A 26,904-nucleotide genomic window follows, 5' to 3' on the forward strand; every position below is an offset into this window, starting at 1 on the left:
TGCAAGCATAACATACAACGTCGGTTATCATGACCACGAAGGTTTCACCGAGGTGGTGCAGTCTGATGCAGCGCACTGTTGTATGTGATTGTAACGTATCTATATAATAAAGTAAGGTATATTTGTTTCACAGTTTATAGCAGATTTTAGCAAACCACAGTATCAAATTATTACCGGAGAAGGTTTGTTTCTAGTGAAAGGTTCTTCGCTGCACAGCTTGTTGTTTATTTGCAATTATGTATTACCACGGCGGTTATCTTGTTTGTTGGGGAGTTAGGAGAGGCGCGGCCGCTTGGCCTCGGAGCGCAGGGGGCTGTCGGAGTCGCTGGCCGTGTCGTCCCCCTCGAGCGGCGCATCGCAGTCTGGGCCGGGGGGCGTGAGGTGTCCGTCCCCCTCGCCCTCACAGTCGGCGTCCGTGTCTGTGTCGCCAGCCGACACCGTCAGCTCCTCTTCCGAGTCTGAGTCGGCCTCGTAGTCCACCAGGCCCTGAGAAAACACAACACTACATTGAAATACCGAAGCAAGATGTATGATGGTTAGCTAAAAATATTGAAAACTCCATTCATCTGATTACTAAGTGGTTTTGCTCATTGGGGTTCTTATCACTATTGCAAGTTTGGCGATCATATAAAATACATACATTAACCGCTTGAAGCAGCCAAATCGCACTCGACTCAATTTTATGCTATTTTGAATGTTAACATTTTAAATATTCCTAGCATACTAGTATATTTTATTCGCTTGGCAATAAAATAATGTATCTCAACATTAATCTGCTTGTCGTTTCATCTTTTTAAATATATTTATTTTATATGTTAAAAAGTGCATCACAATAGTGGAATTGTGATAAACCTTGCAACAGACTTCTTGTGTTTATTTATTACTGTGGGGTTTACTTGCTAGGCATTGCTTGCATATCAGAAGAGAAAAAACAAGTGCCCAGTGAAATATTCTCACTCATCCGACCTTGGTCGGACATTGTTCCCACTTAGATGGTCAAGACTTTAAACATGGCAACACTTGTGTCAGACAATGCTAGGAAGTCAACAAAGTATGACAAGATATGAACATGACAGGTAAAACAACTGTCTGGTTGTGAGCGGGGTTGTGAAAGCATTTTAGTTTCGATGTTTGGAGACAATGATTGGTGGCGGAGCGGGCAGTAGCAACGTGTACGGACTGTGCGCAACCTTAGCACACAATGTGAATATCGGATACTTGCACATCCCTATGGAAGAAATTGAAACAAAGGAGGTTTTCCTCCAAATGCGGAGAGTTCCTTCATGTATGAAGTTCAATGAATGAGATTACAAGTATGCATCATGCAGACAAGTGCTGGAGATGATAGTAACGTACCTTGTTGAATATCTTGGGGTCCGGGAGCTGAACCTCCGGCGTGGGTACGGTGGGGGTGGGTGCTGGGGAGGTGGAGAGGGGCAGAGTGGGGCCCTTTACCCCAACGCTGTTGCTGATGGGCGCCACCTCGTTCTTCTTATCTATTAGTTTACCTGGAACATTATTACACATGATATATAATAACAATAGCTTCAAATTTGACCAATATGACATTTTCTGGTGATAAATCACAGTTCATTTAATAAGTGCTATACATTTTTTATTTACTTTATATGCACACTGCAATGAGATGTGATGTCCTGGTAAAAAGTCCACCTGAAAAGTGTAATTAGTTCAGTGATTCTCAAAGTGGGTGGTAAAACCCCTTGAAATATCACCGTGGCGGGAAGTTAAAGACAATAACTTCGTAGTAGGGTAAAGATTTATTGAATTGTTGAGGTGAATGAAAATATATTTAAATACTGAGACGGTTCAAATGGATGTGATTTACAATAGCTGATGATTGAGTAATGGAGAGTATAATGATAACCACCATCTACAACTAGTACAACATAAATTTATGAGGTTCATCAACTATAAATTAGGTTTACGCTCGGAACCATAGACATCCAAATTGATAGTCTTACCCCAACATGAAATCTGGGTATTATTTCGACGAGCTGGTGACAAACCACGTGACCATATTTTTGGCACCAGGAAGATTTGAGAACACTTTGAATAAACTTTGTCGTACATTGACCACCGAAGACCACACATTGAAATAATCAGAAGCGGCGCAGAAAATTAAGTTCGCTCAAGTAAGGCAAAGTGTGGGACTTTTCTGTGCAGAATCTGGATGTTCGTTTTAAATGCACCGCCTCAGAGTAGCAACGCTAAAATTGAGTGAGGTGGGTAAATTAGTGTACTGAAATATAAAATTTTGGAAAAAAGTCTGAAATTTTGTTTATTCGATTTGGGATTTGCAGTTAAATTTTATTATGTAGTGAGGAATTTGCGCGCTTTTTTACTTCTACCGTCTTGTAGAATCCAGTGGAGGCTAGTTCTAAGAAGCGTTGGAACAACGCACTCCCAAAATTTCAGTCAATCTAAAAATAATAATTATCAACTGTCACATATAAATGTATCACTGCAAATAACTAGATAAAAATCAAAGCAAATAACACTAATAAGAGTAATACTATATTGTTACTCTAATAATACTAATAGAATTAAGTTAAATCCAACCGGCTTGAATTTTCGTTCTTTGTATCGTTTGATTTCGTGTGATGATATAAAGAACGATATATTCCATATCGCTTATCGAGAAACGTCACCCAGGAACACCAATTTTTTATACGCGCAGAACGTGGATGCTGACCATAGTATTGAAATTTCTAAGAAACGTGAATGGCGCTCGCCGATGCCTCTTAAATTCTACGGTGAGATGGCGCCACTTTAGTTTCCAGCTAGCATACCGATCACTCCAGCAGGTAATATTTTTAGCGCATCACCCATTTTTGTGAGTACAAGCCGCCACTGGTAGAATCACACCCTGTATAATACAGATATTCTCCTACATGGTGAATATTTATGATTTCATGTACCACCTTTGTGTAAAAGCCTTTATATGTCTATCAATAAATATCTACAACTGCAGAGGTAAGTAAGTCGACCTGTGTATTCTTCAAAGGTGTACATAGTAAAAATACAATGCAATAAGTAAAATAGTGAATGCTTTTTCATTTATTCTTACTGACAAGTAGATTTAATGAGATTGCTCTTCTATAGAGATTTAGTTGGGAAAAAGCAGAAACAAATTGTTTTGCTCGGAACATAAATATTATAAAATAATCAACGATTGTAAACGCAAAATAGTTGAAGCATAGTATTTTATAAAGGTAGTTATCCTTTTAAATTCAAAAACTAGTATGTGCCGAGGTTCGGGTAACCGGATAGACAGAAAATGATCAAAGAATAGTTTAGGTCAGAATAAGTTAATTTATTTTAATCAGGTTATGTCAAGAGTTAAGAATAAGAGAAGAGTAAGTAAACAAGTCCCAGAGAGAGGTCACAAGTGATGTCATCGACGATCATCCTAAAATACTTACATAAAAATCTTCACATGTCTTGAATAAAAAAAAAAAGGCAGAAGATACTAGGCTGACGATCCCACCTACGACCTCGTCGACGAGAAAGTGGTGTTAGTTTTGTTTCTCTTCAGTTTTATACACTTATTGTCTTGCAACCCTTGTTGTGTTATCGTTATGGTATAGTATAAGTGATATTACCTATGGAGTCTAACTGCGTGGCGCACTCCTGCTCGGGTGTGATGAAGGCGTCCTCTTCCTGGAACCAGAGTTCTTCCTCCTCCTCCAACGCGCGCGCATCACGCCGGCTGCGTCCGCCACCCGCGCCGCGCAGGATAGACGGCACCACGCCCTCCCCACCCCCACCCGCGCCTCCTGGGAAGCAGAAAACTGACGCTTAATGTCTACAGGCTCCTAACTCAACTTTGTATACAGGCTAAACAAATAACATTAATGGTTTTAATATTTTAGTGCGTATTCTGGAAGAGATAAATCCGTTGATCAATCTTTTCTTACATCTGGTGAAATCATAGATAATAGAAACAGAGGGAGATGTGGCATGAAAGCCTGTCTACTGTCGCTAAGCTACGACCACACTGTACAAACTGAAATGAAGGTTGCGTTTCGTGTGCAGGTAGAAACAAAGGCAGTGCGCCACTGTGCGTAGATGCAATTCGCAGTAGTGAAACACTTTTGGGCACATGGTTTCATATTAATGGCCCATCTTCCTCGTTTCTATTATAGATCAATTTATTGGCCTGACTGGAGAATAGGACTCAATTTGAAATGTTTTAATTGCACACACAAAGAAAATACATACTCTGGGTATAGATATTTTGCATTTTTTGTTGAACCAAGGTACATGTTAAGCGGTTCCGTATTTGAAAAAAAACATGACTAAGACAAAAGGATGAGTTTTGTTACTGCTCAGGCCTCCGGCATATTCTGTCACAATTTGGGTGAATTTTTGCTTTGCCATAAAATCCAAATAAATGTAATATTTCTGAATGTATCCGAAAACTAAAAACTGTGTTTGAAAGGTGATGAAATACGCTTTAAAATTTTATTATCTCTGAAAAGTATAAAATGATGTCGCTATTCGCGTCTGTCTGTTCGCTTAGTTCTTCTAAACTACGAAACGAATTTTGATAGGGTTTTCACTATAATTTATGCATATTATATTTATAGAAAGTAGAGAAAAGTCAATGTTTTATAAACAAGTCGAAAAAATATTTTTTCGGGCACTACATTGTTAACGCTGACTAAACCTTTTGAGATACATCAAAATAATGTACTACGGAATTGTATATCTTAAAAAGTACTACAGAATAATCCAGGATTGTATATGTCTATCCCCTGAGGATAACCCCAGCAACCCCGGGTACACGTCAGCTAGTTAGAAATAAACATTAAAATTTTGAATGCTAACATAAAAAGTTTTAAAAATGGATCACCTTCGTTTTTTCATCTAAATACGGAACTAAAATTACTGATAACGAGAGAGAAAAAAAACACCCATGTCATTAGACAAATGTATTATAAACATTATTGTCACCTCAAATTTTTTGTTGTTTCATTAATAATTTATAAGAAATTCACACAGACATAGGAATTAATAGACGAGAAGATAATGGCGAGGGGTAAAATCAACTGTTGAAGAACGAAGGGGGTTAAGCTGACTGTGATTCGTCAATAAATCAATCTGACAGTAAATAGGCATCTCGCATTATAATATCACCATTTAGTTCTTAAAAGTAAAATCTGCTTTTGAATGAATAGACATTTTTACATGGGAGCGCAAATTACTCGCCACGTTATGAACTAATTTGCGAAGTCCAAATTCGGCAAAGTAAATTTCTTCTGTTTGCAGAGTCGTAGTTAGTTTCAGAGTATTTAGTTAAGACACTTTTACAAATGTTTCATAATTTACTTACCCCAGTAAACAACGATGAGCACACTTGAGAATCGCTACATTGTGATGTGATAGTATATGTTTCTAAAACTGATCCATATAATACGGTGTGAATAAGCTTAAAATAAAGTAAAATAATGCTTACTTATGGAATGTAATACGACAATTGGGTTTATTCTCTTTTTCACATCTATTTTTACAAGTTTTCATATCACAAGTCAACATTTTGCCGTGTTATTTCGTAAAATGAACCGATGATGCCTCGACCATAGTTCGCACAAGAATGATGACGTCACGTTTTCAAATTTCACTTGAGGCCATACGCGAGCACAGCCGGCTCCAATGGAACCGGTATGGGGAGTGGGGATAATACGCTTTTAATCACTTAGGGCAGGTCTACTAATATTCATATGTCTATGGAAATTCACGAATTTTGATAATTTTTTCTCGAATTGCAGTCGGGCTCTTTGAATTCATAGAGGTTATATTTATTTTATACTATTTTAATTCTTTGGTGGAACTTCTAGATTTGATATAAAGCATACTTTTTTCTCTTTCTAACACCGTTCAGATTATATAGAGACCATATGGGTAGCACCCAAAAGCGAACAAATTAGCGTGAGGAGTTATTTCATTTAGTTAAAGTAAATTCGTACTAACTAAATTTAACTAAAATGCATGGCAGAACATCTGCACTATAAAAGCAGCACTAAGCTGTATGGATGTTTATGTTAAAAATTTAAAACCCCGTTAGAGAAAAGACTATGGTATATAAGGAAAATGTGGGGACTACATACCTCTATCTCTGTCTTTGGGCTTATCCTGGTGCTGGTCGTACTTATCCTTGAGGGATTTGAAGGTCTGCACATATTCCACATCGTCCAGGATCTTGCCAAAGTTCTCCACCACGTGCGTGCACAGGGACTTTATATCTTCTAGCTTTATAAATTCAAACAGTTCTAGTATCGCAGAGTCTAATAGGTTATATCTGGAAAATAAAATTAAACCATATGGTTAGTTAACAGAAAACATGAAAGCAATTCTTCTCCGGACAACTAAAAGAATTATTGGAAAATAAAGAACTGTTTCCACGTAGGGGTACAATTTATTTATTAGTTACATCTGTGCGCCTGTTTCACTAGGTATATCCTGCGTCGAGGCAGGCTGATTATTTACTATAGTTATACCAGAAGCAAAACAAAGTGTGCAGACCCAGGTCTCTTGCCATGTGCAGAAAGGGCGTGATTTATTAGCAGTTCGCTTGCGTTTATTGGTGGTATGTCGTGCCACACCAACCTCCCACATCTTGCTTTATTCTGGACAACGCTATGGAACACTTTTTTGTTTTTGGTTGAATTATAGTTCCCAGCTATCTGAGCAACTGTCAACACACCTCTGTAACAGCCGCCAATACACAACAGTGACCATATTACACAAGGTGTAAATCTCTCCACTCTCTCACTCTCGCGCCCTTGAGGTGATTTCTCACGAAAACGGCGCTATATAAATTAGCCAAATATTAAAGGGTATTTCACCACCTCTGAGTAAACTACCCAGATAAGCGCTACTCGATCTGTTTCACCACCGTTTCTATTAAGTCAATGAGTGTTTTTACAGCCATGTTAATACAATGATTAATGTTACTTGACGAGTAGTAACTCAACAGTTTACTCATTGATGGTGGAATACCCGCTTAGAGGGTCAAGCTGATTGCATCCTCACGTGGAAACAGTTCCAACAAAATAAACAATTAGGTTGGAATCAAGCATAAAAGGGTAGAGGGTAAGGGTTGAAAATTTGCAGGGGTTAGCGCACACTTTCACTTTAGTATTAGATGGTAGTTAAATTAATAAGGTGTGAACATGACAATACCTTCCGTTATTCCTGAGAAAGGCATCTATAACAGGGGCAAAGAGGTTTCCTTTAATAATATAGCGGTTGTAGAACTCGTCCTTCAGCGCTATTATCTTTCTCATGAAGCGCAGAGCTCCGAGGACTAGGAAGGTGTGGGTGGATCTCATGAGGACCAGTATTCTCCGCAGAAGGTCCTGGAACACAACGAAACCAAATTAAATTTTATAGTACAATGCAACTAAATATTGATTAAATAATATAATACACGACAAGCGAGAATTAGTGTTGTTAAGGCATTAACATAATAAATTATTACAATTTAAATGTTTCAATTGCATATTTTTGACTTGGCACGAATCGTGTTTAATAACTACTTCCCAACCTTCTTCTTTTCCATCTCATTCCCCTTCCTATGTTTTTAGCCTCACAACATACCCAAATTAGTCCCATTGACTCCGAGCCGTAAGGACTCATGTGCAGCAATCAGATCATTTTTTAAAAGACTTAGTGAGACTGCATGGTATCCCGAAAATAGATACTGCCACAGCGCCTCAATAATATATTAATCTTTATTTTTAAGATGGCAACATTTTTCCATGCAATAATAAACAAAGTCATAAACCCCAAGCGTGCAATAAATGCAGGTACTGCGGATAGCTCCATTAAAACCTTTAATTCTTTCTCATGAACAACGCAAGTAACAGAAGGAGAGGTAACAATGGAGTTCTTAGTATCAGGACCGTACTATTATTATGTTTTACAAAGTTATTAATTTTATTTAAATTAAAATGATGCCACAAAGCGAATTTGGAATTATCGACGAAGAAATTATTATTATCATTTAATGAGCAAGCAGAAATCTGCTGATGCGCTCATATCTAATTTCACAATAATTTTTAAAATAATTGTGTTGATTTAAATTTTAAATATATACCATTCTCTGGGTTTTGTAATAATAACTTAAGAGGGTATCTGAAGGTCATCGTGAAAGAAAATCGTTTTCGCATTTTAAAAGTAATTTTTTTTTTTTGTTGTCAGCAGGTCGCACCGAAAGTGATCGCAGGCGCACCCAAAGGCCTACAGGTTATCCATCCCTGTTTTACAACATCAGAGAGAAAAAACATTTCTCTAAGTAGCTATCCTGGGGTTGGAGAAGCAGTCGATTTAAAATTTAAAATTAGTGTGAATTAATTTTTAACATATAAACATAATATATGAATTAATTAATTTTTAATATATATAATGGGCAAAAGAGACATCTCTGATTAGTTGTGGATAGATTTTGCTCTGCAGGTTAGTGATAAACGAATTACAGTCACCTTTTGCATAGATCAGTTGGATTCATCCCGGATTGTGTCATTTGTCAAAAGAGGTCTATTTAAGACAAAAATGATTGAAATATATTTTTTTGTCACAATAAATGTCACAAATCACGGCAGTGCGTATTATTACAATGTGCTGATTCATCATTAATAATTCTACTCTCTTGAGAGCTGGTGACACATTATAATCTCCTAGTGCAAACTCAAATATATTTTGTGCTGATTGAAAATCAAGGAGCAAAACTCAATTGCAAGTGCTATTTTCTGGTGAGTCTTTCTGTTCATATGTATTTTGGTGGCTGGGTTATAAGTTGTGTTCTCCTGCAGAGTGAATTCATTGATCAATCCTTTTTTTCATAGGGATTTAAAATATTCCCTGATGGTCTGTGCTATTTACACGCCAGATTATCACCAGGGGTAATAACATAAGATAGTTTTCATAAATATATGAACAAATTATTTGGTAAGACCGCATAATTTACAAAAACCTAATTTTACAACAACAAAAAAAGTAAGTTATTACGAAAATAGTATCAGCTGGCGTACGACGGGCGATTGGCATTTTACCCCTGGCATTCCAAGGGTTAAATTGATTTATATTATTAGCATCAATGACATCCCACTCTTCTATTTGCAAGGAAGTGTTTCCTAAGATTGGATGCAAAAGGTATTAGGTTACCTTATTAAGTATACAGTGCTTGATGTGGTATGTGTGATGCTCCACGCAGAAGGATAGCAGCTCCAGCACCAGCCCCAGGAGTTGCACCGTGTGGTACTCCTCGCCCAGAGGCTTCTCCCCGCAGGTATTGGTCAGCAGGGGAGCTGGAAACAAAATCACCCAAAATGATAATCGCTAAATACATCATTAAAAAAATTCTGCAGTGAAAAAAGCAGCATAATTTAATTCCAATTGTAAACCTGTTTTTTAATTTAAAAAAAAAAAAAAAAAAAGAAGACAAACATTTCCGGGTTAGGAATAACCTGACAATATTTGAAAATCTCCTACTACTACCACAACAATGTCGCTATCCGTGTGTCTGTTTGTGCGCTTAGTTTTTCTAAACTACGCAAGGGGTTTTTCACTATCATTTAGAATATTCGTGAATATTATATTTATATAAAGCAGAGAAAAAGTGTTTTGTGTTCTAGTACTAAAAATTTTTTTTTCAGGTTTTTACATTGCTAACGCTGGCTAAACCTTATGAGATACATCAAAATAATGTGCTACAGAATTGTGTATCTTAAAAAGGCCAAACAGAAAAGTCCACGATGATATACAGGGTTTTCCAATAAGAGGTGTTATTTTGAATAGCCCGCTATTTCGGTAGATGTTACTTTTGAAGCTGTCATTTTTTGACATTTGACAAACTACGCCATTAATAAAAATGGAACGATACACGCTTCAACAACGCAATGAAATTATTAAAATTCACTTGAGTGAATCAAATGGAAATCATCTTGAGTGATGAGGGCCATTTCCACCTCGGTGGCTTCGTCAACAAGCAAAATTGTCGCATCTGGGGCTCGGAAAACCCAAGAGTTATTGTTGAAAAGCCTCTCTATCCTCAACGTGTGACTGTTTGGTGCAGTTTATGGTCCGGCGAAGTCATTGGACCTTACTTTTTCGAAAATGAGGCTGGGGCAACAGTTACGGTGAATGGATTGCGCTATCGAGAGGTGATTAATGATTTTTTATGGCCGGAATTGGATAGTATTGATCTGGACAACGTTTACTTTCAACAAGACGGCGCAACGTGCCACACAAGCAACGAAACCATTGATCTTTTACGATTGAATATTAAGAGGTGTTATTTTAATATTCAATTGGAAAACCCTGTATAAGGATAACCCCCAGCAACATCGGGTATAAGTCAGCTAGTATGAACTAAACAGTGCTAGAAAGAAATAATACCAAGCACATTCAAATATAGATGTTCACCACAGAATAATTAAAATGTACACCTCTATGAAACCAAAAGTTTCAACCGCAATCCAATTTGAGGAAAAATTTGTGAATTTTTTATTTTTATATGAAACTAGCTGACGTGTACCCGGCGTTACTGAGAGATCCTTACGAGAAAGACATATTCCATCGCAGACTTTTCTGTAGACCCTTTTAAGATATACAATTCCGTAGTACATTATTTTGATGTATCTCATAAGGTTTAGCCAGGGTTAGCAATTGTAGTGCCCAAAAATATATTTTTACGACATGATTATGAAACATGGATTTTTCTCTACTTTCTATAAATATAATATGCATGTATCATATATGTTAACCTTCCAGAAGAATTTCTCTAAATGATAGTGAAAACCCTATCCAAATCCAGTGCGTAGTTTAGATGAACTAGGCGCACAAACGGACAGAAGCGGATAGCGACTTTATAGGTGGCAGTAATGTTTATAATACATTTTTCTAATAAAATAAGTTTTTTTTTTCTATCAGTAATTTTAGTTCAGTGTTTAGATGAAAAAACGTAAGGTGAGCCATTTTTAAAACTTTTTAAGTTTGATTTCAAATTTTTAATATTTAAAAAATGATATGTATATTTCTAATAAAAATATTTTATCACCTTTCAAAAACAGTTTTTGGATATGTTCAGAAATATTCAATTGATTTGGATTTTATTGAAAAGCGGAAATACACAGAAATTCTCAGATTTGACAGCATCTTTTAGAAATGTTGCAGTCAATATGCCAGAGGCCTGAAGGGTTAATAAAATAGCTTAAATTTTTTATACATCTTTCATAAGCCTAGAAAAATTGATTATCAAGTCTGTAAAAATGCTCTGAAGAGTTGAAATTCTAACTTTCAAACAATGTATCTAATTTCTTTTATTCTGATCGAAAATTTGAGTCATAAGTTGGCAACATTTTATTTCCATAATTAGAGACAGGCGATCGGATTTGTGGCAATTTCTTTCTTATTGTAACTGACACAAGGAGCATTATCTACTGCATATCAAGGTTATTTCAGGGAGTGTATTGCCTTGAAATAGAATTTGTTGCATCATAAATCTACAGTATAATAATCTCAACTAAAAGGTTAGTTGGTCGAGTTATTTAAGCATTGGGTGGACCCAGGCATTGAGTGTTCAATCCTCTGCTAGCTAAGTCCTCCATCAATGCACAAGCAATATTTTCAGTATTACGATAGAAGTAGGAGGAATTAAAATAGTGTTAGGTTATTTGTAACCTGGTAACGCCTTACTTAAATATATAAGTCATACCTATGAGCGTTTGCACGCCGTGCTTATAAAAGAAGTTGAGGAAGTCAGTCTTCTCGGACTTGTTGGCTGCGGAGAGCATGTTCTCAGGGTCCAGCAAGATCCTCAGCACTCCCATCAACTGGACGGCTCCCCCCAACTCCGGATCGCGGTCTCGGAGCATCTGCTCTATGATTATGTTCAGCAACAGTTGCTCCTGAAATCAAGTGCAAATATTTTGATGAACAAATTATATGGAAAATAATGTAATATATTGAAATATTATTGTAAAATTAAAACTATAAACCACATTATCATAATATTCTTTTGTCAGTATTGAATACATAATAATGAATCAATATCCATGGCTCCTACATATATCCGGCTATTTCAAATTTTAGGAATTTTCACTTTTTTTCAAAAACATGCTGAAAATTCAGTTTACCAGTTAAGTGAAACGATATTTTCTTTTCATTAAAAAAATATATATACATATTTTATGGTACCACTTGAACTGATAAGTACAAAGTAAGAATCGAGGAATATAATTGTGCAACTACATTTTTTCTTAAAATATGATTAAATTTAAATTTTAACCCTAAGGCGTTCGCGCTGTGAGCATTTTGCCGCCCTCTGCAAATAAATGTTATTATTTTGTAAACTATGCACTCGTCAGGCGTCCTAGTAGTTGCATCCCTGTTCCTGATCTACCTATATTTGTCGCGGGAAGTAAGGGTCGTTACCTGCGAGTCGCAAGTATAATTTATATATTTACTTACGTGCAAACCAATTAGGAACCAAATTGCCCGATTTGTACCACCGGAAAACCAGAAAATATCTTTAGGGAGAGAAGAGATATCTGCGGTATGTACATCAAAATAGATCGACCAAAAAGGATGCAATGTATGTGCAAAGTTACTGGTTACGCTAATACGCATTAATTTACACTCCTTAAAAAAGACCTTTTACAAACCAGTTACTGTACAACGAACACTGTATGTACAATGTGTCAAGACTGTTTCGCTGAAACATATGATGGAGATAGTGAAAACATACAAATTTGTGTTAATTTTTATTACGAAGGTTAATGTAAAATGATCCTCAAAGTAAACAATTTACCCAAATTTTTCACAGACTAATTTTTTAAGTTTTTTTTCTAAGGACGGGTTGTTTCGGAGAATTTGAACAATTCATCGCACATAGCACTCTTTTTAGGGTGAATTGCCTAATACAAAAAAAAAATAATAATTCATCAAATTTCAACGTTCTTTTCCGGGTTCTGTGAAAGTCCTATTCAAGTTCTGTTATTATATCATTATAGGCTAGTTGCTTGACAGAACTGAAATAAAAACAGAACTTGAAAAAATATTTCACAGAACTTGAAAATGAACTTCGAAATTTGATGAATTGTTCAAATTCTCCGAAACAACCCGTCCTAAATGTATATGTTTCATTTTGATCCATTTATAAGTTTGTTTAACTACAAATGTGCAAAAAAATGCATTTTAATATGGGTGACAAAATGCTCCCCACACGACTACTCTACTTATCGAAAATATCAAATAGCTTGGTAGATTGTACAAAAAGTTCTCTTATTTAAACTGCTCTCCGGGAAAGTTTCATTTTGGTAGATAAACTGTTATACATACGTAGGAGTCAAGGATATATATTTTTTATTATTTTCGTGTTCTCATCTAAATGTGATGAGGTTACAATGCACTGTCTTTTTATACGATATTGCCTAAGAGGCAGTCAAATAATAAAATCTCAAAAGTTTTATTTGATTGTTTTTTTTATTGTCAAAATTTAAAATAAAATAAATGCACAAGAGGGCTTTAAATGCGGTGTTTAGTTAAGTTTGTGCATGAGTGGACTCACCGTGTCTTAAACGATAGCGTTACAACCACTCGAGCGATAGCTACCCAAATTTAGGTAGGTGATTTTTATAATTGAATTACAAATTTAAAGATTTTTTTTCTTTTCTCTAGCCTAAAAATATGGGATAAAAGATGAAATCGAGGTGGATTCATCGGCTTTAAACCGCAGTAAGCAGTTCATATGTTTCTGTATTAATATTTGGTAAATTAAATAAATAGAATGGCCGAATGGAAAACTGAACACCCGAAAATCTCCATAGCTCGAGTGGATAAGAGACAGTCAACTAAAGGAATCTCAAAGGTATTTATTTTTTTTTGCTGAATCAAAGAAATACACAAGCAATAAGGCGGATGAATTACCTCATCTGTATTGTTGGCCTGCTGTAATGTGTAATCTCTGACAACAGAGGGAGAGAACTCCACAATGTAAGTCAGGATGTCTATGGAAGCCGTCTTGGTTTTTTGGTCCTCGATGCCCAGCGTGATCTCCAGAGCGGGTAGGATGCCCAGGGTCACCAGAGTCTTGTAGAATGCATCTTTGTCCTGGGGCTGGAGGTTCTGCGAGAAGTTGCAGAACTCCTTCAGGAAAAGGACCAGGTCTCTCCGCTTTTGGTCCGGAGTACCCTCATCTCGTAACAGTTTGAACACGTCTGCCAAGAATCTCTCATCCTCCTCGATGATCTTGACAATCTCTACTTTATTGAAGAATATAAAACTAGACAGATTACTTAGTAGATTTTCCTCGAATACCGACGGTGTGGGTAGAACTATATCGTGGATATATTGCACTCGGTACGTTTGGTGGATTTTGGCGAGGAGTTCGGGATTCTTGATGGGGATGGCTTCGCGGAACTTGGCGAGGACTCGTAAATACTCTCTGTGTCGTTTGGGCTGCGCCACTCCGGGATCGTATTCTAGACATCCCACCACGTCCAATATCGTGTCCTCGGCGAACATGGTCTCTAAGAGTGTATTCTGATTGAGAAGGAATATACTCTTGAAGATTTCGTAAAGATGATGTAACCCTTCTATATTATCTAAGTCTTCGCACATGTGGAAGACGTTGAGCAACTTGCGGATGTAGTTGTCTGCCTCTAGAGCCATGGTAAGCTTCTCCTTGCGAGGTGCCGACAGCAGGTTGTCACTGATGACCTTGCTGATATCCTCGAGGCGGGTGAGCTCTGCGGCCGGCAGCTCTACAGGCGGACAGTTGTCCGACATCTCCTCGAAGCGCTCATCTTCAGATTCATCCACAATATCCTGGGTGATCTCTACTGCTGGATCTTTGCCTTGGACCTGAAACCAGAACCAAATTATTGTTAAACATGTCTATTGACAATCAAATACGGAGAGAAGATTAGATCAATTTTCCGCAGTCACAACCAACTAAAAACAGACAAAAGTAAAACATATTCTCATACATTTTTGACAAATACTATTTTCGTATAATAATAATAATTATTGCAAAAATTTTAAGACTGAAAATGTTGATGCAGTAAATGTTAAATAGGAAATCAACAAGGTCCCTTTGTTAAAATTTGTTCTGCAAGTAAATTTTTTTATGTTTTATATAATATACTTGATTCTTTAAAAAAAAATGACTTACTTAATTGAGTAAGAAGAAAAAAGACACAAAATATTAATTACACGAGGCAAGCATGGATGCCAAAAGAAAAAGGGAATTACCCAGAGAAACCCAATTTAACAGTAGGACAATGACCTTTGAAAAGGTATAATGGTGGCATTCTGGTTTCAAGGTCTTGTTGTTGAATTTATAAATAAGTATGTACAACGTACATCCTATGAAGTATTTTACATTGCTGAGATGAAATGTATTGAACTCTGCTGTAAATCAGTTAAAGCAGAGGAATATTTTATGTGGAAACGGAAAGTTTTTGGTCATAAACTAATGTGTAGCAATAAATATTTCCTATTTAACAAGGAGTTGGTAGTTGACACATGTGCAAATCCTAACAAATTAACAAAAAATAATAATATGGGAATACATAACCTGAAATAATGACTATTAGAATCAAATGCCACAAATTTAACTAATTATTGCAAATATCTTATGAGAGCCAATCAAAGATATATTTAGCCAAGAGTTTATGGATTTTCCGTATTTAGTAAATGTGCAAATAAATTAATGTAACTGTTGTTCTGAAACCGGTCGGCGTTAATTAAAAAATAAATATATAGGGGCTCAAACAATTTATTTATAATGGATAACCAGGTTATAGCTACTTTCAAAATTATTAATAATGCCTTAATATCAATATTATTTCGATTGATAATTCAGTAGTAAATGAGAATTGATTTTTACTGAAATCGGAAAACCATCTTAAAAAAGGTATTTGGAATATGCTCATCATACCAGAGATATAATTTTATACCACAGTTAAAATTCAAAAACTCAATTTGTGAAAGCTCACTTTTCAGATAAAAAGCATGCATGAACCTACATGTAGGGTCTTGAAGTAAGATTAAGATGTAGGCGATTTAAATATCATAACTGTTAACTAATCTCTACTAACAAATGGCTAAAAGAAGATACAGAGAAATATCAAATACGACCGTGCCAGTCACGGTTGCTTGGTGTAAAATTTAAAGGCAACAATCAGTCAGTGTAAAACTTTAAGAGGAAGCCACAAGCCAAAAATGTGTGTATTCTTAGTATGCCTTATATGGCCACGAACAAAGTTAAAAGGCATAAAAATAGCTTGTAACCAACAATTTTATTTTAATTATACACAAGGGTAACGATAGTAAATGCTTCAAATTTATCCAAAGCATATTTTTTAGTATTTATTATGAAGACTAATTGAAAATAGTGATTTAGCATCAAGCTTCGCCTTAAAGCATTAATCGGTTTGTGTAAAATTTGTCACAAATGTATGCATTTTTAAAGGTTATTTATTTATTCTTATTTGAAATTTTCACTAAACAATTAATTTGATATGAGCGGGAATCCAGTATTGTAAACAAGCGTTGCATATTATAGACCTAAAAAACAAACATAAGGTTTATAATACATTAGCTGATAAGTTATCTATTGCGCAGTATCTCTTCCATTCATAAACTATTGATGTTGCAACGTATAACTGATAAATCAGGTGCATCAGCGAGCGAGAGAGAGAGAGAGAGATTCCAAGAAATATTGTATTGTGACGAGGAAACCAAACGTTGGGAAAATATTCATCATTGTAAGTTAAAAATACACCATTCATTGTAGACACTAAAATATAATGTTTGTTATACTACGGAATATACTCGGTGACCTGTCAGCTAAGAACCATTCTTTATTTTCAGTGGTGTTTTAGCAGCAAGAGTTGTAAACTGAAGCTGGATGTAATATGTCCAATTTCTTTACAGACTGGAGCAATGAGTTGTTGCTCTGAGCTAGATCAGAATTGGATGGTGACCGGATAACTCATCAAAATGACAATTCACCTGTAAAAAGTGTATAGGTTACACAGGTAACTATTTAACCTAGTTTTGGTTTCATCACTTTTAATGACTTTATATCACCTTTTAAAGGTGTGTTGAATTGTCATTTGAGGAGTTATCATAGAATCGAATTGGACAGCCAGAAAAAAATGTTAAGTGTTTTTAGTACATACTCATTTAAATAAAGTAAATAAAAATTTATACTATTCCACACATGGCAACACTGCAATCTATTTCCTATCGCTATTCAGTTATGTCCCAGAATTTGAGGGGTATGTTTTTAAAAACAAAATTCTTACTTGGAGCATAAAGCAGAGAATGTTGTCAGAACTGAAAAAAAAGAGTTTTGCTTCAAGCTCCTAATAATAAATACAGCATAAATTACTTATGCTAGCAAATAATTTTGAAACAAACCGCTAATAAATACTTACGCCTAAAATTTACATTACTAATGGAGGCATTTAGCAAAACATGATAGCTAAAGAAGTCACTTCAACGTTAAAGTATGACTATAGGCCTTGCTTTGGGAACATCAACTATTTGCAAGTATATTTACGTTTATACAAATTCAAAATAAATTACCTGTTTAGAATGGTTAAGAAATAATCAATTTTGGATACTAAAATACTAAATGATCTTAACATTTGCTAATTGATTTTGTAAATAATTATTTAGCGACGATAAAGATAAATTATCATCTTGCATGAGTAAAAGACGTCAATTCAAAGTGGAAATAATAATAATTGACAGCAGTAGTTGTTTCTTCAAGGCCGACAAGATGGAAGCATTATTTATATAATATTATACAGGGAAATATTCTTTGTAACTTATTGGTTTATTACAATCTCTCCAGCAGTGTGAAAATTATTACAGCTCTCAAAATGCTCCAACATAGATTTATATTAACTTTTCAAGAAACAATATCAGTTAATTTATCAAAGTGTTAAGTAGGGTTATGTTAGAAACATAACTAAAGGCATTTAATAATATTATTATTTACAATTATCCCATAAATTATTATGTTTTTTTAAGTTTATATTTATGACAGCTAAACAGCTAATAAGAAATGCATTTAAAAATCAATTTTTAGTTAATTTCACACATTGGGTACCTACCATGGAAACTTAACCTTGAAAGATGTGTAATTTTATAAAATTGAAGAGCATTATCACATTCAGCTTTTAATTTGGTATTATTTATTCAATGGGGAGGCTGTTTAAAATTGGGCGCCCATTATCAGAATTATAATAAATTAATCTACGGTGCAAACCAGGAATTGGCATTTAGAAGAAACGTTCCGATGTGTCAATTTACTACTTACTAGAAATGCTATGGTTTGGTGATTTACTTTGTTGAATGAATGATGGGATTCATGCAAAACGTTATTTTACTTTTATTACAAATCAAAATTTGTGACTTTACATGTTACGTGTTGTAAATAACTACGTTTTTTTTGATTGGTAGAAAATGCCAAAAATTGAATTTTTTTTTACGAAAATTAGAATGTAAACAGCGGGGATCTCTAGACAGGAATGTGTATTTTTAATATCGAATTAGTGAAAGCAATCGTATTTGTTTATGTTTTGCCGGTTTGCGTGTGGAATGTGCCGTGCGCCGCGCCAAGGCCAGGAGTCATTGCACAACACGGGGTTGATGAGGGCTTTACCTGGCAGATCTTCTCCCAGATCTCGTCGCAGCCTGCCTTCTCCTGGAAACTGAGGGCTAGGTCGAAGTTGTCCCCTTCGGACCAGACTATCAGTGTGTCCTGCTGCTTCTGATAGGCCGTGTCTGGTTGGATCTTGCTCTCCAGAAGCAGACTGCTGTCCGCCTCGGCGCGCACCAGCAGGGACATGCCTCGCAGCCGCTCCACATAGCAGGACGAAACATGACCCGTTCCCCTATCGTCCCACTGCCGATCCGCGTTCAGCGCATACAGTTTCACTCTCCGACGAGTATCCGTCATTTTGACTGATTTACTAGACTATGTCAGAAGGCCGATCGAACTGACGAATGACTTATCACCTAATCACCATCACCCTTCACACACTGTTCGTGAAGCGATATCTTTTCGATATAAATATTACTGTCATAGCAATTCCCAAAGAGGTGTAGAATGCTTCGGCGTTAATTCACACAATGAAACTTTACTAAAAACTCAAACGTATACATTTTACTATCACGATCGCGTCGTTTCGCGTACTTGTATTTGTTTATATTTATTATTTACATAACGGTACGAACGCAATTTGGGATATCGACGTGTTTTTCCACAGCCATCGATGGTAAAATCGGTGTTTAATTGACGAAAATCACAAACACATCACAGAATTGGCACAACATCCCGGTAACGCGGTTTTATGACTCTTTATGGGTATAACAGATTGCGCAAACGAATAGACGATTTACTACTTTAATTTACCGATTGTCAATCGAGTTTTTATTATTACAATCGTCAAACTGACGTACCTTCAACGAAGTACAACATCAATTATCGCCATATTTGATTCACAACAACGCTTGCTGTGCGGGGTTCACGAGTCTTTTGACAAAATTGCGAAAGCGATGGTGGGAAATTTAAAAAACGTTACTTTATTCAACGGTTCAATATATTTTAATATTCTCTAACAAGTAATTGAAGAGCTTTAAAAAAAGATAATATTTCGCTTATTCGAAATTAATGTTTATTTGGTTTAGTAATTAACTATAATAAAACTTATCTTTAAATATAAAAGTTCATCATTTGTGTACCATAGATAGAAACATACGCATAGACAATCATTGATTTACATTCGTATTTTGTTTTTAAAAAAATGTATTTTGATAGTGTACCTACTTTTATTTTTATTTTTATTATTTGATTTACTCCACACATGTGAATAATTTTGGCAGCATCCATTAAATGCAATGAGAATAGACTTTAGAGGATTCAGGAGCAAACCATGCTTTTAAAGAGATTAATGTTATAGGAGGTCGAAAACGAAAATGTCGGCAAGTCGTTTCAGATTAGATTTTCTGAAAACAAGAATGTATCGTTAAATTAAACCAATATGTTTCGGTAAAAAAAACAACACTACACTATGGTGTACTGGTGTTGAAACTGCCGAAGGAGTCAGTTGCGCGCTGCGCTAGTTCTTCGAAGCACATTCTTTTGAAAAAGGAATAGAACAAATAATCAGCACTCCTTCTATCCGTCATAACGATTGCAATTCGTTACTTAAAAAGGGGAACCTATTTGACAATTGCTTGGATTTTTAGTCAAGGGTTTTTTTACAGCTAGTCACAGACGAGGTCTATAATACGAAGATATATTGTTTTGAGTGGGGTGAGTCTGTGACAACCGTTTGGTTTATATGGTGAGCGATATTGTAAGATAGGCCACGCCCACCCATTTTACCTCGTCTGACTAGATAAGTTATGTTATTTGAAATCATATTTCGTTATTTACAACAAACCGTTAGTTTTTATGGTTTCACTAAAACTACGAGTATTATTTAAAATTTATCGCAACAGCCCTGATGCAAGGTCGTCAAATTTAACAACTGCATTAAAATTAACAAAAATATTTCACAATATTTTTGTCCTGTGTGGGAATTTTATTCACAACCTATTAATATTATTCAAAATCAAATGTTAGACTACTATTTTAAATCGTCAGTAGTTGGCAGGTAAAATCAGTGATCATAATTATTCTACGTGTTGTAAAGTGATAATTTGGAAATGTGGGCAAGGTCGAAGGGGTTCGAGTAAGAGTTTGGCAGGGTTTTCAGTAAGTAGGTACATAAAGTTTTTTTAAAAATAAATATCTTATTTAATTTTTAGTTCAATACTTAAAAAAATCAGAAGAGAGTATTTATTAATCTCGTTACTCAGCTATTAAGATTTCACTCCTCCTAAGCAATACATTTATTGAAAAAAAAGATATGACATAAACGAGTAGGTACCGAAAAATATTCACCAAGCCGTGAATGTTCGCAATATTAAGCCTTAAAAACGTCGCTTTATTCGGCTGCCATTTGCTGCATTCTGTCATTTGTCTAATGTTATTGAATAAGTGTTTTATTATTTTTCGCAATATTTGTGCATTTAATTGTAAATATTTCGTAATACGTAGTTAGTTAAAGGATCCATTTTGTAATTTATAATGTGCGAACAACGATTTGTCACGTATTTGTGAAAATGTGGGTGATGTTTTCAGCATATATTTTTCTACTTCGAAATGACTTTCTTCTCCGATTTGTGTATTTTATCGTTGAAATCCTACAGTTTCCAGTGCATATTGACTACGTTTACAGTTTGCACACCTATGTTTGTTTTCATGCGGAGCAAAAACAGTTGGATTCCAAAAAACGACCTCTCACAATGACAGATCTGTCATGTCAGGCTAGATTTTGCTGGTTTTAGATTAAAATGTAGTTTATTACCAATATAACGTCTCTAAAAGAAGATTGTTAGCTGTTTATTACAAAGCTTATATTGTTTAGATGTTTTGTCAGAAAATATTATATTGTGTGAAGTTTTAAAGACAATCTGTTCACACTCTCTCAACTTGTCAATCAGATGTTTGCTTGAAATCAAACCAGGTTTACAATCTATTTGACCAAAGCATTCAACATACGGATGTTTTTTAAAGTTTATTTGCACTTATTATTGCATTATCAATGCTGGAATTTAACAACTGCGTTTAGTCATTGTTGATGTTCAGTTGTTGACCCAAACAATGTTTTATAAACAAAAATTCAAAATAAACATAAGCTTTAAAATAAGTAAGATATTTTTCAAACAACATCTTTATTGCCGCTGTAGGTTTTTTATACAATAGTTTGAGGAAGTACAAGTAAAAAATAGTGATAGATTGTGGATATATGTATACATATATATATATTTTTTTTTACAGTTGACTAACTTCTCTTGATTGACCATCCGAAATGGAATTGAATTGACTTTGGTATTAAGTAAAATATACTAAAATCAATATTATTTGTGTCTAACTTCACATAATTTAACTTTTATTGGTTGGTTTTGCCATTTTCTATGGTTAATAACTTCTAATACCTACTTATCCAGATTGCATTATAATTTATTTTTACTATGCTAATGTTTGATGTTTGCTGTAATTATATCATATATGAGGTCAAGCAGCTATTAAATATAATATTTTGTAATCACTATCCCGAAGAAAATGTCAAAAACAATATATATTAACAATTTTCTATGTAACTATGTGATTATTAAGACCTGGTGTTTGAATTCCCATCACATCGATGTTGTCACAATTTGAAAATCTGTGCCACTTTCAATTTTTTGACATGTGCCTGCCTGTGACATGCCTGATTGTTGATTTGTGACAGTGTCAAATGTGACGGAGGCTAAACAAACTAGGCCTGAGTGTATTATCATATTATGGAATTGATGGTGGATTACCTGTTTTGTTTTTAGAATGGATATAAGGGGCCAAATATTACTATCATTAAGTAGTTGTAGAAACAGTACCCACTGTCCGCTCTCTACGTTGGAAGTTAAAATATGATTGCATTATGTTTAACCTGAGTACATCTGGAAACGTGGGGTAAGTTGTTGCACTATTCATATCTGATTGTAACTATAAAAATGTAATGTAAAAATCTGATGTTTTTATATGAAGGACAGCTGTTATTATGTTAAATTAGGTGTAATGGTTATAGGGAATAATAAAATTTCATTAAAATAACACATTTCAAATAAAAATAATGCATGCATAAAAAAAAAATCTTTACAATGTTTGTATTGTTTGTCTGCAATCGTTCCCCGTAACCCGAGTCTTTATCATGTTCAGAACAAGTACCTGCTGTAACTTTTAGCACTGATTAATTTATTGTATGGTTTATACATAATTTCTTGGTTTATCTAGCAACCAATTTGATATACTTTTTAAGGTATACCTATAAGGTCCTATTCACACTTACAATTAAAAATCGGATGCGCTAGTGGCTTTAGAGGTTATGTGGAGCTGGTTATATTCATCCAACACTATTAAATGTCACCTCCGACACTTTTTGTCACATAGATTTACAGCGCAGCACATCCGATTAAAAATCGTTTTGGAACTCGCTCGCTTATAGGTTTGTATAAAACTGTTCATACTTGTCGATCCGACGTGCCCTCTACTACGTCCCCGACCCGCTCCCCAGGGCGTCCAGCAACCGGTTTTTTACCGTCCGATTTTTATTCGGAAGTAGGGGGATTTACACTAGTCCACCATTCTATATAAATAGTTGTTTCGACAGGCCGCAGGTGACTGAAAATCCAAACAACAAAATAGACAAGATTTCGACTTTTGCCGTGCGGCAATAGATTGCAAGCGGCGGGTGACAAAAATCAACCGTGAGAACGGTCAGTTGCATGCGACCACTCGCAGCAATTTTTAAACAAAATGGAACTAGTCGCGTGCAATGTTAATCGCCTGTAAAACTGGACTGGCTGTGCGACGAGTAAACTAGCCGCATGGCAAACATTGATTGTGTAAATCCTCCATTTGAGCTTCCAATCCCAGGATCCCGGTTCCCGGACTTGTCTAGGCACCGAAATTCTGGTGCAAGCTTGTCTAAACATCAGGATTACTTTGCTTTTTTTTAAAAGTATTTTGTTTTTTACAATAATATCCATGGTTACAATAATTCCTTCTCTGTGTCTGAATTAGTCGTTTAAACCGTAAAAGAAGTCGATTTAAATCTGTCTCTGAGAAACACTTAGGACGGGTTGTTTCGGAGAATCTGAACAATTCATCAAATTTCAACGTTCATTTTCAAGTTCTGTGAAAGATTTTTTCAAGTTCTGTTTTTATTTCAGTTTTGTCAAGCAACTAGCCTACAATTATATAAAAACAGAACTTGGATAAGTCTTTCACAGAACCCGAAAATGAATGTTGAAATTTGATGAATTGTTCAAATTCTCCGAAACAACCCGTCCTTAATAGAGCTATCCATCATGGGTTTCAAAAATTACTTCAAAATCAAGAACACCCCGAGACATATCAAACGTTATTAAAAAAGGAGCTGGCAAATTCCGAATTTGAAACACAGCGTGGAGTAAATGTAGAAAAATGCTACACTACTGCCAGTGTGGAATCCAAGTGGGTTTTTTTCGTGATGTGAGAAAATCACGAGTAAAATAAGATCAGTCTTAGAACTAATCACATATTTTTTTTGTATCTTTTGTTTTTACTAATGAGCAATTTATTTTTATTCTTTTGTTTAATTTATATTTGGATTTTGTCAATACTTTATGTTGATAATATCTGAAAAATAAAAACAAAAAGTCTCTCCAAATCTTATTTTTTCGAATTAAAATTTATTATCTTAATTTTTTCTAAAAACAAATCGTCTCTTCCAAATCTTAATTTTTCTAATAACTTAAACATTTAAATTCCCTAAGCTGGCAGTGATCGCAGTGATCCCGGTATTGAAAGTTTCCAGCACCAAATCACGGTTATGAAAAAAATCTTATACTGTTATGGGATTGAGAGGCCCTGTTACCTATGTATGTAGTCATATTTTAAACTATTTTATTTTATTTTACATTAAAAAATGCACAGGCTATCGTGTGCTGAGGATATTGTGTTTCCCCTACTTCACTCCGCTGAGGATGTTGTGTTTCCCCAATAAGCGAGCATTGAAAGATAAGAACGACCTCTTCCAGGTACAATGGCATCTCTCAGTTGTCTGATGTCCGCTGTGCCCCACAGTACGAAGGCGGGGTGGAGCGCCCCCTGTCCTCCCCGGGGGGCAAGTTGCGCGCCTTCCTGCATGGCGAAGCTAAGGGGCCCCCGCAGCCCAAGCGCCCTCCGGTGCCGCGTCTGCAGCCTCAACCCGAAGACATCTACACCTTCAGAGATTCAGACACGCCCAGCACCAACCCCCGAACGCCGGAAAAACTCGAACCGATCACCGTCAGAAAAACAGATGCAATAAGATCAAAACATCCCAACGGTTTGAATATGATACGCGATAATCATGTTCATAATCATCTCAATGGTGTGCACGATAAGCTTGATTCGTTGAACAATTCAGCGCAAATAGCTAGAGTCACCGTGCGACAGAATAAAGATTTGTTTGCGAATTATCCGGCCAGCGATTTACGAAAGTTTCCACCGATCGACGATACGCAGACGGAATCCATTAAGAATAACAGTATTATTAGTAGCTTAAGTCAGTTGGACGGGAAGGGGTCCATGTATCAGGACTGCCAGATGAACGATGCGGTTGTGAAGAAGGAGAGTGTTTGGGGGGCCGAAGATATTGGCGCTCCACTGTTCAGCACTCCGCCAAAGTTTTCACCAATCATTACTCCTAGGAAATTACCTTCAGGTTAGTCAAAATTTATTCTCCTTAATTTTGTTTGATTAGTTCATTGTATCTTTGACACAATATATTTATGGAAGATAAATAGTTTCTAAGGTAGACCGAAAGCCACTTTTAAGTGCACCCTTGAAAAGAATACCCTTTTTATTGGTAATGTTTGTCTTCCATTTGTGTGGTTGTTTTACACGTTTTCTTGCTGATTCTGGTGACAAAATGTAGGGGAAAGTTTCTATTCTTCGAATATGTGACGTTTACTCATAATAAATGGTTATTTCAACCCAAAAAATAACTAATTACATAATGCACAATTCGCTCAACAATGCCTCTCTAGTTCGTATGAAGAAAGGTATGGCGGCCATTATGAATGGAGCGTCATGATTGGTCATGTATATAAAAATTATATTTAACTGCCCATTGCATTTAAAATAACTGAGGTAGGTAAGTAATAATCAGAGGCAGCTCTAGGGGTCCAGAAGTGGGAGGACAATCTAAAAAAAATGAATATGAAATGTAAATGAAAAATTTTACCTTACAATAAAACTTATATTATGCACTTAGCTTTATTTAAAACCTATAAAGTGAGATAAACATTACCATTTTGCAACCAAATCGACGTTTTTTTACCAATTTCATGTGTAATTCTTAGTTTAAATCTCCCGCCAATGTCACCTGGGAGTCCCAAGTGCATCCGTCAGGCGGCGCTAGTAGTAGGGATGCTATAATTTCATGCTTCATTAGATCTCATCAGGCAGCCCTTGCCTAGGTTTTAAATAAAGCTAAGTACATAATATAAGTTTTATTGTAAGGTAAAACTTTTTCATTATGTAGCATAGGCTTAATTTAAAACCTATAAATTGAGATATTGTTTGTTATCGCCTGGTGCCATTATGCTAATGTGAACCAAATATATTATTTAAATGTATTTGCTAAAAATAGGGGCCAGATTTCCAGAAATGCTAACCAGTTACAGAGGTTGAAAAAGGTCAGCAACAGATGGGTCGGTGTTGACTCGGCCAGCCGATTCTGCAATTTCCCTTCTATAGAACCTGGCAAAGGTATTGGGACTTCTCCAGCTACCACGCGACAGTATATCATCCAGCCTATAATTCTGCAGCCAGTTCAGAGATGAAACTGCTGAACGGATGCTGCCAGGTGGATCCTCTACGCCAGCATCCCTGAGGACTGCCCTAATCCAACCTGCAATTACTGCCCTGGAGGCCGCCTTCACCGTCCCACAAGTTGTAATAAATAGGCTAGGTATCGCCTGCGCTCTCCGTACCGTTGACAGTTCTATGAACTTCTCCGTCCAATAGACAGGGTCTATGTTCCTAGACTCCGAGCGAGCCAGTCTCCACCCTGATGTTGCAAGTCTGCCGAATCCGTCTTGGCATCAAACACTGGCCAAATGGAGATGCCTTCACTGTCTAGCTAAAGATATCCCTTTGAATATCTTCTTCACTATCGGATTGGAGTTCAGCTTTCTATTGTCTTCGGGAGAGCCTAAGGTTCACACCACTGACTTGTGAAC

The 26,904-nt window shown here is 35.9% G+C and overlaps 2 protein-coding genes across 4 annotated transcripts in view; one reads left to right on the top strand and one right to left on the bottom strand.

The window, feature by feature from the left end:
* Nucleotides 1–273: 273 nt before the first annotated feature.
* Nucleotides 274–19,539, bottom strand: flfl (serine/threonine-protein phosphatase 4 regulatory subunit 3 flfl). Of its 3 annotated transcripts, none has more exons than XM_089641112.1 (9): nt 18,707–19,539; nt 13,954–14,889; nt 11,741–11,933; nt 9,190–9,332; nt 7,207–7,382; nt 6,132–6,322; nt 3,624–3,794; nt 1,357–1,508; nt 274–486 (listed from the first exon to the last, which is right to left on the bottom strand). In XM_089641112.1, exons 1-9 carry the CDS (start codon nt 19,001–19,003, stop codon nt 274–276), a joined length of 2,472 nt encoding a protein of 823 aa, XP_089497238.1. In that variant the 5' UTR covers nt 19,004–19,539. The 3 variants fall into 3 exon arrangements, with proteins under 3 accessions (XP_089497238.1, XP_089497237.1, XP_089497236.1); XM_089641111.1 differs by having other exon boundaries at nt 3,624–3,797; XM_089641110.1 differs by having other exon boundaries at nt 3,624–3,812.
* A 1,540-nt stretch (nt 19,540–21,079) lies between these two features.
* Nucleotides 21,080–26,904, top strand: part of l(3)L1231 (zf-C3Hc3H domain-containing lethal (3) L1231) — a 32,072-nt gene continuing 26,247 nt past the window's right edge. The window contains exons 1-3 of the mRNA XM_089641113.1: nt 21,080–21,218; nt 22,477–22,606; nt 24,715–25,382. Of these exons, the coding sequence (XP_089497239.1) occupies nt 22,575–22,606; nt 24,715–25,382 (700 nt within the window). The 5' untranslated portion in view covers nt 21,080–21,218; nt 22,477–22,574. The remainder of the gene's footprint in view (nt 21,219–22,476; nt 22,607–24,714; nt 25,383–26,904) is intronic.

Source organism: Hesperophylax consimilis, chromosome 16 (genome assembly GCF_061612785.1).
Source record: "Hesperophylax consimilis isolate HC1 chromosome 16, BYU_Hcon_1.0, whole genome shotgun sequence".
In the NCBI taxonomy this organism is placed as follows: Eukaryota; Metazoa; Arthropoda; class Insecta; order Trichoptera; family Limnephilidae; genus Hesperophylax; species Hesperophylax consimilis.

Excerpts from the sequence above, each read along its gene's own strand:
- flfl (XM_089641110.1), bottom strand. The coding sequence starts at position 19,003 with ATGACGGATACTCGTCGGAGAGTGAAACTGTATGCGCTGAACGCGGAT. Across the intron at positions 14,890-18,706 it reads TCTGGGAGAAGATCTGCCAG|GTCCAAGGCAAAGATCCAGC; the intron begins GTAAAGCCCTCA and ends TTCTGGTTTCAG. Across the intron at positions 487-1,356 it reads ACCCCAAGATATTCAACAAG|GGCCTGGTGGACTACGAGGC; the intron begins GTACGTTACTAT and ends GTGTTTTCTCAG.